Raw genomic sequence first — 14,332 nt, forward strand, 5'->3', positions numbered from 1 at the left:
CTGTTTTGACTTCTGATCACTCAAGGCAAGGTGGCCATCTAGCTTTGTGTTCCGTGTGAGGAGACTGAAGCTTGGAGAGACGAAGTCATTGCTCAAGGTCAAACAGCTAATAATCGATAAAGCTAAGATTTGAAATGAATGCCTTTTTGACAACAGAATCCATCTCTCACATGGAGGATTTTGTATTAAGTAACACAAGGGAGGAATTTGGAGCTCAATCTAAATGAACAAGTGCTTGAGGGAGGTCGTGGAGTTTCATTTGGAGCTAACGGTGCCTCTAAAGTGACCTGGCAGTGGGGCTGGTAATCAGTTGTCCCTAGGTCCTTTCCTTGAGGAATAAGAGAAGTTTCAGCAGAGAACTACTTGGAAGAGGGTAGACTGCAGATGTGTGTGTGTTGGCCAATGTATACCATTGACTGACACATGGCAGAGCCAAGGAGAAATAAGGCAGGGAAAGTGGCTTTGGAGTCAAATAGACCCGCAGTGGAAGTAGGTCTCTTATCTTACCTGCTTGACTTACCTGCTTGCCCTTAGGCCTCAGAGACCGCCCCCCTCCTTTCTGCAGTGCACTTAAGAGGATGCTTCCTCCATTTTATCAGGTAGTTCTGGAACGACTTTTTGTTTCAGAGAGAGAGCGCACATGTGAGCTGGGGAGAGGGACAGAGGAGCAGAAAGAGAGAGAGAGAAAGAGAGAGAGAGAATCTCAAGCAGGCTCCACTCTGAGCATGGAGCTTCATCCCACGACCCTGGGATCATGATCTGAGCTAAAATTAAGAGTCAGACGCTCAACCGACTGAGCCAACTGGGCCACCCCATCTGCAACATATTTAATAGGTGGACTTTTAGGTTACCTGGCTTGTCACATTGCCAGAAACCTATGCATTGATGTGCATTCCCTCTTCCTCTTGGGACTATCTGGGAAGTTCTCCTGGGCTCTGCCTCAGGGAGATGCAGTGTACACTAGACTGAGCAGGAAGTGTGTTAACCCCACTGTCAAGACTCCCGGTGTGGCTTCGGCAAGCCCATCTCCTCTGGCCTTCCTCTGATCATCAGTGAAAAGTGGGGGTGATTACACCTGATTCTAAGGTGCCTAGGCTCTAAAATGTTCATTCTGATGGAGTGCCATTTGCTGTGCTCCCCTGTGTTGTGACGGCCATGGGGCACTGTGCTGAGTGCCGGAGAGACCCTGCTGAGCCGGCTCAGTGCCCACCTGACCACGCGGCGCTCAGCCATTCAGTGGGGAGACAGACAGCCAGGACCTGGGGATGGTCCCCGGCATTGTGTCCTGGATGGGGTGTGTGGAGGGGCTGGGGGACCATCTCTCATGAGCATCCCGTAAGGAGCCAGGGAAGGCTTTCCAAGGTGGTGACACCTCGACTGAGAGCCAAAGTGTGACAAGAATGTGTCCAGGTAGAAAAGTGGGGCAGACCCTTCCACGCAGAAGCACAGTGTAGGGAAGACTCAGGGCAAGGGAGCATTCCGCTCACGGGAGGGCCTGAAACCACACACTAACATCTTAAGCAATGGCCACGCCTTAGATGCAACATCCAGAAGCCAAATCCTAAGCTGGATGCACTCATAGGAGGGCAGACCGGGGTGGGGGACATCCCCTCTTAGGAGGTGGGAGGCACCACAGCAGCCTCGGCCAACGCAGGCCAGGCTGGGGAGTCTGGCCCTGAGTGAGCCCCTAGCGTCCCCCAGGCAGGACGGGCCACCGCGCGAGGGTCCTGGGATGCTGGCTCCCACCCTGAGCCAGAGCTACTAACTAGCTCAGGTGTCAGGACCCACGTGGGTGCTGGGATAGGGTGGTACGTGTTCAGGCGCAAACAGAGGAAGTTCCAGGAAGACCTCCAGGTGTGGCGTTCTGGGCGGGGTGAGCAGGTGTGCTGGGGGCAGTTTAGCTACTCCTTCAGGGACAGTTAAAGACCCCACTTGGAAATAAACACTACAGCATGTTTAAAGCAACATTTTATTCTGACTCTACTTCCTTGTTTTGTTTGTTTATTTGTTTCTTAGGGACCTTCTGGACCACCAGGAGACAAAGGGCCCCCGGTACAGTATGAGTAAAAGGAGGGGTTGGGCTTAACGAAGAAATTCTGTTCTAATGAAAGCAATTTTAAATCGGGGCAGCTAAATGAAAGTGGTTTCTGCAGATGCCTAACATGAAACAGTGCTGATCTCTAGAAAGTAACCACCAGTCTCTGGGGGGATTGAGTGGGAAGGGGAGGGGCGGCCATCAAATCCAGTGTGTCTGTGCTAGAGTTAGGCGGAATGAGACTGGCTTTGCTTTTTGGCATCTCTGCCTCACAGAGGGACAATGTGGCTTGACGAATTTAATCTAATTTCCAGCAGAACTAATTTTGAATCCTGGCTTCACCACCCGCAGCCACATTATCCTGATCAAGTAGGGGATCTCTCTTAATCTATAAAGTGGGCATAGTAAGACCCACAGGCCTTTGCTGGGTTTCGATGGACTGAATGTGGTGAAGCCACAGGAGAGTCTCAGTAAACATTTGTTCTATGGAGCGGCCGCCATTGATGATAAGCATATGCATGCATTTACTGGGAGAATGTGAATTTCTACAAACTCACCCCAGAACGGGAGGAGCCGCAGATTAGCGCCTATGATGACATATTTTGCATGAAAATTCTGTGCATTCAAGTGATTTCTGAACCCAGGAATTGGGTTTTTATACCCATTTTTTTAGGTGAGAAAACGGAGGCTCAGAGCAGTTGATTGAGACCCATCAGATTTCAGAGCAAGTCACTGTAGTGTAGCAATAATGTTGATGAAACGGCAGGTGGGGCTTCTTCGGAGGGGTCGGTGTGAAGGGGACACCTGGGAAGTCCTCAGAGGGGCAGGGTTCGCTCCTGGGTGGCCGTGGGGCACAGTTCCAGCACCTGCCAAGACAGAGAGGTGATTCTGTCTAAGGAAGATTGCCACAGGAAGGGAGATCCACAGTGAAAAATATTTGTGACTGACATTGTCCAGAAATTTTAAACAGAATGGGAGTGATTTTCTAATAAAAAGTAATAAATGTCCTCTAAGCACCGGGCACTGTGCAGAGCCGGCCAGCCACCCATCAGACGCAGAGGAGTGAGCCTCGGTGCGCTCACCGCAGGAGCTGACCCTCTGACCCTTCCACTCGAGGAAAGGACCTTCCTCCTGGGGCCTGGGCAGGAAGGCACACAGTGAAGGTGTTCCAGAACATTCTCTGTGTGGGGTAATCACTGAGCAGAGAATTTTGGTGCACGCATTATCAGATTCCTCACAGTAACAGGCCATTTGTACAACAGGAACCAACTATTGCCAAGGAAATGGGGACCTTATTTTGCTTAAGCTGTTGGCAAGTGGCTTACCTTCTTTTTTCTCAGGGATCACGAGGCTTACCTGGATTCCCCGGCCCCCAGGGACCAGCTGGCCAGGACGTAAGTAAAGAGAAATGGTACCAGCTCAGCTGAGGTTCTTACGGACATCCCCTGGAAGCCCCCGTCCACCATCTCCCAGCCTCCCCTTGACCAGGGAGCCCCCGGAGCAACAGTTCTCCATTAATCCCTACCCCTTCCCCAGCAACATTTTTAGAATTCTGATCTTCTGTTGATTGTGACCTGTGACTTTATGTTGTCTAGTTTTACTTTTTATGCTTTTGTGTTACACTTTCAGAACCTTGTTAGCTCCTAGCGTCCCATATAATGTCTCCCGTTTTGGGGGGTCAATTTCCTTACATACCTAGCTGGTCCTTTCTGCTCGAGTCAGGTGCCATGGACTTGTTCTCCACGGGCTTATTCCTGCTCTGTCCCTGCAATGGCTTTCTCTCTTACCTGATGCTAAGGATGCATCACTTCTGACATTGTGACGATAATCATCTCTTAGTATCCATTGTCTGGCTCCTGCTTAGATAGATCTAAGCCCCTAGAAGATAGGGGCCCTGTGTTTCCTACATCTCTAGGTCACCCTAGGTCACCCTAGGTGTCAAGTAACACCCGTGTGTTGCTCACCACATCCTCTGACCAAATGATTCGATGGCGACAGTGAGTCCCTATGAAGCAAAGACGTCTGGCACCATTAAGTGGTAGTATTTACTCTCAGACATGCATCTCTCCATCTCTAGTTTCAGTTCACTACAGGCAAGGATGGTAAATCACCCTCCCCTTCCCTTCCTTGGCTCTACTGCAGAGAAGGAAGTTACCCTCTAGAACCTGTCCACATATTCTCATTTACCTGCCCCAATCTCAGTGTGCTGTTATGACACTCTCCATTCTGCTCTCCAAGCCGGCCCCTCCACCTGTGTTTGGAGAAGGATGGTAGAATGTGCGCACGAGCTGGTTGCAGCTTTGCATTTTGGATAGGAGTCACAGGAGGGGTGGCGTAGTCTAAATATTTGCCGCAATTGAATACTTTCTGGGAAGGGTTGAGTGCTCGGCTGAGATTGGAAACCATGCATTTTTATTGGTGCCAGTCTTTATGGTTGGGTGATTTTTTTTCTACCCAGTTACACTTGGCAGATACAGAGGTTGGGGAGGGGGCATGAGTAGAGTGGCTCCGGATGATGTGCTTAGCACAGTTAATGTTTCATTTCTTTCTTCTCCTAGGGCGTACCAGGAAATCCGGGAGAAAGAGGGCCTCCTGGCAAACCAGTATGTCATCTCACTGTTCTGGATGAATATTAACTCTCAAGTCAGGGCTCCAGTGAGAATAAAGCGCAACTCAGATGGTCTGAGAGGCTGAAGGAGGGACTTCTTACAGAGCCATGGGCGGGGGGCTGAGCCAAGATGCCGGGGGGCCCAGAGACCAGCCCCAGTGGGGGCAGACATGACTGCGACCCCTGTTTCCAGCACCAAGAAAGAGCACAAGCGTGGGGAAGGGCTGCCAAATTGTAGCTGTCGTTGTGGGTTCAAGGTCATTGCCCGAGAGCTGGGCCCAGGGTGGGAGCAGGGTGTCCCCAACCCCAGTTTCCCAATGGTGGCTCTCCTTGTCCACCTCAGCTAAGGCCAGCAGGCGCTTAGCCCCACGACTCGTTCCCCATGCCTGAGGGTGCTGAGCAGGACAGGGTCAAGGCTGGATCTGGGGGTGGGCAAGTGGATCCCAGTATACATTGCAAATTCCTAAGTGGCCCAATTCCTGCCCCATCCAGTAATGAGAGCACCATCCAGCACCCCCTTTACATGGTGGGAATGGTGGAATCCACGGGGTCGCAGGGGAAATGGCTGGTCTGCGCGCCGGCTTCTTGGCGGTCTAGCGCACGGCTCCTACAGGCGCCCTCACGTGCAGCGTGTTTATACCCCATGTGGCTGTTGGCAGAGAAGCCCAAAGGCTTGGCCCAGTGACTTGGCCATGGGATGGAGTTGGGGGGCCTCCCAGAGAGGAGCAGTGAGGAGGAGAGTCCAGGCGGGCAGGCAGCAGTGCAGACACAGGAGAACCTGGTCCACTGACCCCCTGAAAGACGTTACCCAGGAGGGAAGAGACGTAGCATCAGGGCTGGGGATTCTGAGGTCACATGGTCGAGACCATAAGTCTGGTTCTGAAACCAGGATGCTCACCTGCTAGAAGTTTCAGCTCGAGCTGGACCTGAGAGTGTGAGTCCTCTAAGCCTGACCTGGAGGACTCAGACAAGCACCCGGGGCTCAGAGGCTGCTGTGGGCGCCAGCAACTATCACAGCCTCTCCTGGGATGCTGGGGAACAGAGGAGACCCAGGTGGGGACCCTGGTCTGTTCAGAAGGGTCCCGGAGGCCGTACCTGTGGGACACATAACAGGTCACGTGGGGGGGTAGGGACAGCTTGCTCACCCTCCTCTTCTGCCCAAGCCGGCTTCGCAGCAGCAAAGTGACCCCGCAGAAGCCACGCCATTAGCCTGGTGACGCAGGGGGAGGGGAAGGTTCAGGCCGGAAGCTAAATGGGGGTTCAAATGACCTCTGCCAAATCTAGACCTTGACCCCTCTCTGCAAAGAGACCTAAGTCAGCACAGACTGCTGGCAGTGTGGACAAGCATGACTCTCTTATAGCTGGCCACCTCCGGGGGGCAGGGGCGGGGGGAGGAAGGGGAAAGAGAGAGGAGAGAGAAGAAATAAGTCTGTTTCTGATCACCTTTGAATTCACCGAATGCCCTGCCCACAAATGGTCCCAGATACATCCCAGTAGCTGTCGGGGTCTCTGTGCTCTTGCTGGTCAGAGGGAGCCCCTGAGACCCCTCAGGCTCAGTGAGTCACTGGGAGGACTCCCAGACTCAGGAACGCAGTTCTGCTCGTGGTGACGACGGCAGTTCCTCATGCAGGGAGGGTACAGGCGGCCCCGGGAGGGCACAGGCATGGGGCGCAGGGCTCCCAGCGTGCCTTCCCTCTGGCTCGTGGGGACAGCACCTCACTCCCAGCAGCTTCCTGGGATGGTGCGGACAGCAGGTGCTCGGGAGAAGCATGGCGTGTTGCCAGCATGGGAACCTCAGCCAAGCCTTACCGGGCGGGGTGTCCAAGGGCGTCGAGGTTACCTGTTAGGAGCTGGCAAGGCCAGGGTGGGCGTGTTTGGACGCCCCTGGCTGGCTGAGTCCAGACTTTACGGTTCTGGAGCATTTGTCTGGCACTGCACCCCCAGGGTTCCTGAGCTGGGCACCCCCCAGGGTTGGGCCCCCTCAACGGCAGCATCTGGTGGGGACACTTGGGCAGTGGAAGGGGTGAGGGTGAAGCCCATGAGGACCGAGGGAGGCAGGACAGGGCGGGGGAAAGGCAGTCCTGGGCTGGCCCCCCGGGGGTCTGCACCACAGCACCGTCCCACCTTGAGTCACGAGGCCACCGTGGGTCACCCCCGTGTCGGTCAGTCCTGCATTTCCAGCCTCTGTCCCGGGAGCTGGCGAGCATTACAGCAGGAGGTAAGGAGGGCTCACACTGGCCCCGCCACTTCCCGCCGTGTGTCGGCCCACCTGTCCATCGCGCCTGGAAGGATCCACGTGTGAGCGACTTCTCAGAGGCCAGCCTGGCAGACGGCTAAGCACCTTGTGCCCCCTCGGGAGGCACTGCAGCCCCCAGAACGGATCCTGTATATTCTTAGTGACCGACCCCAAGAGGTTTATGGAAATGGGGACAAGGCAGTAATTAGTCTTCCCCAGGGTCCCACTGCAGCCAGACTGATCATCCGCGCCCCCTCGTCTCTGCCTCTCTGAGTGCTGCCCGGCCGTGTGGTCGGTGTGGCCCTACTCGGATTATATGGGGGGGGGGGGGTGCGGGGTCTCTCACGCCCACAAGGAAACATCGCAGCCCCTGCAATGCCAGCAGCATGAGCATGTCCCAGTTTGAACAATATGGATCCTCTATGGTTGGTTATTAACTTCCCGGGGAAACAAAAGTAAGGCTTCAGGAGAAAACCTCTTTCTGCTTTTAAATTAAAGTTTTAATAAACAATATTGCAGAGGTTGGCCTTCCTGCAGAGGGTCTCACTCAGAACGAGGAAGGTCTGGGGTTTGGCTGTAGCAGCCGCACCCAAAGTGAGCTCCGCCTGTGGGGCTGGCCCTGCCTGGGCACCTCCAAATCGGAGTCTGCCAGTCCCCCGTCCCGGGTGTGCACCTTGGGTCACAGCCCAGAGGGTCGATAGAGCGCCTGTGCACGGGAGCCCGGGAGGCCACACACATCCACCGTCACTACCAAGGTTATCCTGAGCAAACGTGCCGGGTGCCACCAACACACGGCTTGGTCAGCTGTAGGGTGTGACGGGAGCCCAGGGGAGGGGGGTCAGGGAGAGGGGTTTGGTAGCCTGGGAAGTGGTGTTGGTTTCCGAGTCCCCAAGATGCTAGAGACGACTCGTAATTCATAAACCTGAACGTAGACTTCATCAGAAGACACAGCACTGCGCACTCGCTTGTGGCCAAGGGCTTCCCTGTTACAGAGGAAAATCTACGCTCTCCCCTGGAGAGGGGGTTCTCGGGCACTCTCTCTCTGTGGCGGAAGTTAGAACTTTGCAACATACCGTGTCTGCCTACTCCAGTTCCACCTAAGAATTCCCTCTTCCCTTCAGCGGCTGCCTTTTAAGCATTGCTTTCCCTCCAGCCGTGTGTTCCTTACACCCCCGTATGAACCCAGCTTCCACCCCCCCTTGCCCATAATCCTCACACAGCACCCTCCAGCCCAGGGGGTTTGAATGTGAATTTGGTGACCTGCATGCTTCTACATACATACCTTCCGAGGTTTTGTAATTACCCCTGACTAATAAAATCTCCTTCCCAGAGTTAAGACACCTTTAACCCATAATGAAGGGTGAGGTTTAGAAAGTGATTTCACTGGGGAGAGCTAGAAAAGTGGCTTTAAATTCATACTAGGTTGTAAATGACTGAAAGCAATAGCTCTTACCCATCTGCACCCATATGACCTATGAGGTTTTGATGGGGACTGGAGGAGAGGCCACCAGGGCCAGCAGAAGGAGACTAGGGACCAGAAAAGCTGATGTCAATCAGACATACAAGCTACCTCAGAAGTGACTTCTTCCCGTGCCTCCCCTGCGTGGGATGCCCGCAGGGCTCTTTGCATCCTGTGCAGGGCATAGATGAGTTCTGCGTGACAGTGCACATTCTGAACTCCTTACGCTATGTGAGCAAGAACGGGATACACTGTGTGCACGTGGGTGTATGTCCATATTGACTTATTTTTACTTTGGCAGGGGCCTTCTTCACTGCTGTCTCCAGGGGACATAAATCTCTTGGTCAAGGTAAAAGCATGAAGTAAATGTGCATGCGTTTTGAAAATGGTGATGGCGGTTTGGAGATCTCCATTAGTTGTGGGGGTTTTTGTTTGAACACCGGTATGCCCGTGTCAGTGAGGACAGCGGCCCCGTTCGTTGGGAGCTCCCTGCGTGCCTGGCGAGGTGCTAAATCCTCTTTCTCGTCTGGCAGCCACCAGCCACGTGTGTCAGTTTAAGTTAATTAAAATCAAATACAATTTAAAATTCAGGTCCTTGGTGTCACTAGCCTCGTTCTTAGTGAGTGACGGCCAGAGGTGGCTTGAGCCTGTCCTGTTGGGGCGATGCAGATACAGAGCATTTCTGTCATCACAGAAAGTTCTCCTGTGCGGGGCTGTGCTGAATGCGGGGTGTGCATCTCTTCCACAATTGCTCTGGGAGATTCGTACCGCTTGTGTTGAGACATTGAAGGTCGGTAGCTTTCTAAATGCAGAATCCAGTCCTCGCTGATTTGAGAGACTGACCTCTAACCCCACACAGGGCTGTCTGTCGTGTTCTGAACAGGGGGCCATAGGCAGAGTCAGGCAGCTTGGGTGTGCGTTCTGCCCATGCAAGGGCCAGGGTGCAGGTGCGGGGAGGGGGAGGCTGCTGCCGGGCCCCTCGGCCGGGAGGAGACCGGATCTGGGTTCAGATTTAGCCAGTTTTCAGAACCTGTCCACCTTGTCCATGAGCGCCAGGAGCCTTGAGAAGCTGGACACCCCTCTGCTGAGATCGACCAACGACCACTAGGTGCCCAGGTGCCTGGACAAGGGCCTCAGGCCTTAAATGGTAGAGGCCAGGACAGGCTGAGAGCGAGACAGATGGGTAAGATCTGTCCTTCAAAAAGAACAGTCCCACTGCAGTGAGTGGTGAGGACCCGTTTCCTGGCTCTGTGTCAAGCCTTTGTCTTAATTTAGGGTGAAGCTTGGCATTTGTGTGATCAGCCTCTTTCTCATTTCCTGCATTCCAAACACATGGGTGATGTCAAGAAAACAGAGTTCATGCCTGACAGCGAGGGAGGAAAACAAAAGAGAAAAGAAGACCTTTCCAGAAGCCTGAGATTTGTAATCTCTGTACACATTGAGATTCCTTGAAGGAAATTTATACGTTTTATTTTTTTAAAAAGTAGTAGTAGGACTCTTTCCTGATTTTAATTGACAAGAGGAAGCTTTTTTCACAGTCAAGGACATGACAAGAAATCATTACCTATTGATTCAGTTCCTTGTTGATCGCAGGCTTTTATGAGCCTAAATCATTTCTCATAATTCCACTGCTGTAGAGGGAGCTGGGTTTGTATCAGCCCTGTCCTTCCCCTGCAACGATTTCAACCTCGAGATGTCCCAACCTCTCTGCCAATGATAACAGCAGTGTGGAGCCTCATGCTTCATGGCTACAGCACTGAAACTGACAGATGGTCAAGTTGGTCTTCCTTACCTGCTACAGGATGAAGCTGTGCTCATCAGAGCAGCTGGGGACCCCAGAGGGAACTGGGCACCCACATTCACGGTAGCACCTGCGGCTTGCTGAAGCCATGGAGCTGCGCTTTGCCTGGAAGCCCTGTAGATAACAGCCTGGGGCCGAGTGGGTTTGCCCAGGTCAGCAGAGAGTGCTATTATTGTTCCCTAATTTATAGCCAGATGCTGCCATTTTCATGTAGGTCAAAGCCTGCCGGTCTGGTCCGGGTGGCTGGTGGCAAGTCCCTCCCTTGCTGAGAAGGCATCTTTTATTAAAGAATATTTATCTCTGCCCCAAGGAATTTTATAGCATCACATACTTCATTCTCATCGTTGGAAAACTGCCTGGGTAGAAAGTTCATCTCCTAAGAGCCCCTGTTAAATGAACTCCCAACAGTTGAATCTGTGCCCAGCGAGGTCATCCTCGGGATGTTTCCATCAGATGGCTCCCTTGAATAAATATTATTTCATCTGATCTTCACAAACAACCCCAGTGGGTGGGCGCTGTCACGTCTGCATTTTACAAAGGAGGAGGTTGAGGCCAGCTGGGGAAGGCTCTTACTTGTTCAAGGTAGCAGAGCCGGATAATGGCAGTGCCAAGACCCAAACCCAGTGTGTCCAACTGCAGACCCTTGTGTTTAACGCCCCTGTCATCTGACTTCATCTTGCATGGGCCAGAACTTGTGACAGCTGCCCGATCAAGTACAGACAGGTGGGGAGTTTCCTGCCTGTCACCTGGAGGCTGCACGGTGGCCCTTTGGCAGGAATATCACAGCTAGGATTCAGGTATCTGGGAAGAGACGGGGTAAGATGACCTAGGTCATCTCTACTCCTGGAAAGCAACGGCTTTCTTCACAAAACGAAGTCTGTGGCGTTCCTCCCTTTGGTAGGCATTTTGTGGTGCATTTACCTGGTACAGTGCACCACGCTGACCCAGTGAGCTGGGTTTGATAAAACATCCCAGACAAAAGGAAGGGGGTAGAGACCAGAGGGAATCAGCATTTATAGATCTTACATGAGGAGCCCTCCGGGACAAGGCCTCTTCCTGCATGATTTCATTTAGATTTTGCAACAATCTCCGAAATAAGGAGAAGGACCCTATGATAAGGAAATAGGCTCAAAGGGATGGCGTGAGTTGCCTGAACAGCTCAGTTCAGGAGAGGAGTTGGCAGCCAGTGTCAATGATCAAGGGCATCTTATCGGCAGATGAGGCAAGACAGTAGATTCAGGGAGGGAAATAATAACAGAAGTCGCAGTGGTACATTCGCAGCTAAATTCTTGGTGCTGTCACCATGTACCAGGCATGGGGTCAGGCATTTTTCATGCATTGTCTCGTTTATTTCTCACAGGACTTTGAGGTCCTCAGTTCACAGATTGGGAGGCTGAGGCTCAGAGGGGTGAAGCCAGGATCCCAGGAGGGCGGAGGCTTCCGAGTGGTCTCCTGCGAACAGGACGCTGTTTAGGCTCAAGGCCTTCGGGGTAGCCCAGGGCCAGGAGGGACTGAGGGCCCCAGGAGCACAGGGGACAGAGTGAGCACAGGTAGGATGCAGCTTGAGGTCTGCTCTCCCTGTGCTCCCTGGACTCCAGGACTGAGTCAGGGTGGTAAGGCCAGCACCCACTGTTAAGTCTGGGGACTGCTATCATCTTCAGCGATCATCTGCTCATCTTCAATGAGCCATCCTACTCAGACTCTGTAAGGACATACCCAGGCTGAGAGCCCTCCAGAAATTGGAAAGAAACAGGGAGGCCGGGAGGGTTTATATTAGGTAGATCTAGATGTCCCCTTTGGGGTGTGGATCCCACCACAGAGAATGGTTCTGGATCACCACTGTGGCCTTCAGTGCCAGCAACATCTCAGTGACCAGAATCCGTGGTGCCCCCAGCTTAGTCCCACTCCTATGCAGCATACACCCGTAGCGGCAGACTTCCGTGGAGGCACCTCATTTGAAAGAACTACTGGAGAAGGTCTAGGAGTAGGGGATTTCATCCCAAATCTGCTACTCTTCCAAACAAAGTACACCAACCGAAGCCAGTATATTTTGGTTTGTCTCTTTCATCTTCACTCCATACGCCTCAATATTTGGCACTCCTCAGCCTCTAAAAACAGTCAACCAGCTGCTCAGACCACCCGCTAAGAGAAGATGGCACAGGAGGACACCAGAAGGTCAGATGGGCAGGTGGCTGGCAGGTTGGGTTGGCTAGTTCATTCATTTATTGAACTCGTGATCAGAGGACGGCTCTTTGCTCTGATTTGGACACGTAAAGATAAAGCAACTCTACCTCTGTCTTCTGGGAGCTCACACCTTCTTTTTGGTCAGTGTGGAGGGGACGGAGCTGTACATGGACCACTTCAGCAGTGAGGCAGGCGCTTCGATAGCAGGAGTTCCTGGGGCTGTGGGAGCTAGAGTCAGAAGCAGTCCCCATCTGAAGCAATCAGGAAGGCTTCTTGGTGTAGGAGATTTCTAAAGGCTCTTCAAAGATTAAATAAGAGGGGTGCCTGGGTGGCTCAGTCAGTAAAGCATCAACTCTTGATATTGGTTCAGGTCACAATCGAGGAGTTCGTGGGATTAAGCCCTGTATCGGGCTCTACACTGAGCACAGAACCTGCTTGGGATTCTCAATCTCTCTCTCCTCTCTCTCTCTCTCTCTTTCTCTCTCTGCTCCTACCCCACTTGCATTCTCTCTCTCCCTCTCAAAATAAACATTTTTAAAAAATAATTTATTGTCAAGTTGGTTTCCATATAACACCCGGTGCTCATCCCCACAAGTGCCCTCCTCCAGGCCCATTTCCCCCCTCCCTCCCCACACCCATCAGTCCTTGGTTCTCAGCATTCAAGAGTCTCTCATGGTTTGCCTCCCTCCCTCTCCCCCACTATTTTTCCCCTTCTTCCCAATGGTCCTCCGTTAAGTTCCTCCTAATCCTCCTATATGTGCAAACATATGGTATCTGTCCTTCTCTGCCTGACTTATTTCACTCAGCATAACACCCTCAAGGTCCATCCATGTTGCTACACTGGCCAGATTTCATTCTTTCTCATTGCCATGTGGTATTCCATGGTATAGATAAACCACATCTTCTTGATCCATTTGTCCATTGATGGACACTTAGGCTCTTTCCATGTTTTGGCTATTGTTGAGAGTGCTGCTATGAACATTGGGGTACATGTGCCCCTATGCATCAGCAGTCCTGTATCCCTTGAGTAAATTCCTAAGAGTCCAATTGCTGGGTCATAGGGGAGTTCTACTGTTAATTTTTTGAGGAACCTCCACACTGTTTTCCAGAGGGGCTGTACCAGTTTACATTCCCACCAACAGTGTAGGAGGGTGCCCGTTTCTCCACATCCTCGCCAGCATCTAGAGTTCTCTGATTTGCTCATTTTAGCCACTCTGACCAGCGTGAGGTGGTATCTCAGTACGATTTTGATTTGTATTTCTCTCATGAGGAGGAATGCTGAGCATTGTTTCATGTGTCTGTTGGCCATCTAGATGTCCTCTTTGGAGAAGTGTCTGTTCATGTCTTCTGCCCATTTCTTCACTGGGTTGTTTGTTTTTCAGATGTGGAGTTTGGTGAGTTCCTTATAGATTTTGGATATTAACCCTTTATCTGATATGTCATTTGCAATTATCATTTCCCATTCCATTGGTTGCCTATTAGTTTTGTGGGTTGTTTCCTTTGCTGTGCAGAAGCTTTTAATCTTGATGAGGTCCCAATCGTTTATTTTTGCTCTTGATTCCCTTGCTTTTGGGGATGTGTCAAGTAAGAAATTGCTGCAGTTGAGGTCAAGGAGGTTGTTTCCTGCTTTCTCCTCTAGGGTTTTGATGGTTTCCTGTCTCACATTCAGGTTCTTTATCCATTTTGAGTTTACCTTTGTGTATGGTGTGAGAAAATAATCTAGTTTCATTCTTCTGCATGTTGCTGTCCAGTTCTCCCAGTACCATCTGTTAAAGAGGCTGTCTTTTTTCCATTGGATACTCTTTCCTGCTTTGTCAAAGATGTTGGCTGTACATTTTTGGGTCCAATTCTGAGTTCTCTATTATATTCCATTGGTCTATGTGTCTTGTTTTGTGCCAATACCATACTGTCTTGATGATGAAAGCTTTGTAGTAGAGGCTAAAGTCTGGGATGGTGATACCTCCCGTTTTGGTTTTATTTTTCAGTATTACTTTGGCTATTCGGGGTCT

The 14,332-nt window shown here is 51.8% G+C and overlaps 1 protein-coding gene across 1 annotated transcript in view; it reads left to right on the forward strand.

The window, feature by feature from the left end:
- LOC120232338 (collagen alpha-1(XXII) chain) overlaps positions 1-14,332 on the forward strand; it is a 334,176-nt gene that overhangs the window by 260,712 nt on the left and 59,132 nt on the right. Inside the window, exons 41-44 of the mRNA XM_039232993.1 lie at positions 2,017-2,052; positions 3,376-3,429; positions 4,594-4,638; positions 8,640-8,687. Coding sequence (XP_039088924.1) covers positions 2,017-2,052; positions 3,376-3,429; positions 4,594-4,638; positions 8,640-8,687 — 183 coding nt within the window. The remainder of the gene's footprint in view (positions 1-2,016; positions 2,053-3,375; positions 3,430-4,593; positions 4,639-8,639; positions 8,688-14,332) is intronic.

The sequence above is a fragment of the Hyaena hyaena genome, unplaced genomic scaffold (genome assembly GCF_003009895.1).
Source record: "Hyaena hyaena isolate Hyena2069 unplaced genomic scaffold, ASM300989v1 scaffold_69, whole genome shotgun sequence".
Taxonomy (NCBI): Eukaryota; Metazoa; Chordata; class Mammalia; order Carnivora; family Hyaenidae; genus Hyaena; species Hyaena hyaena.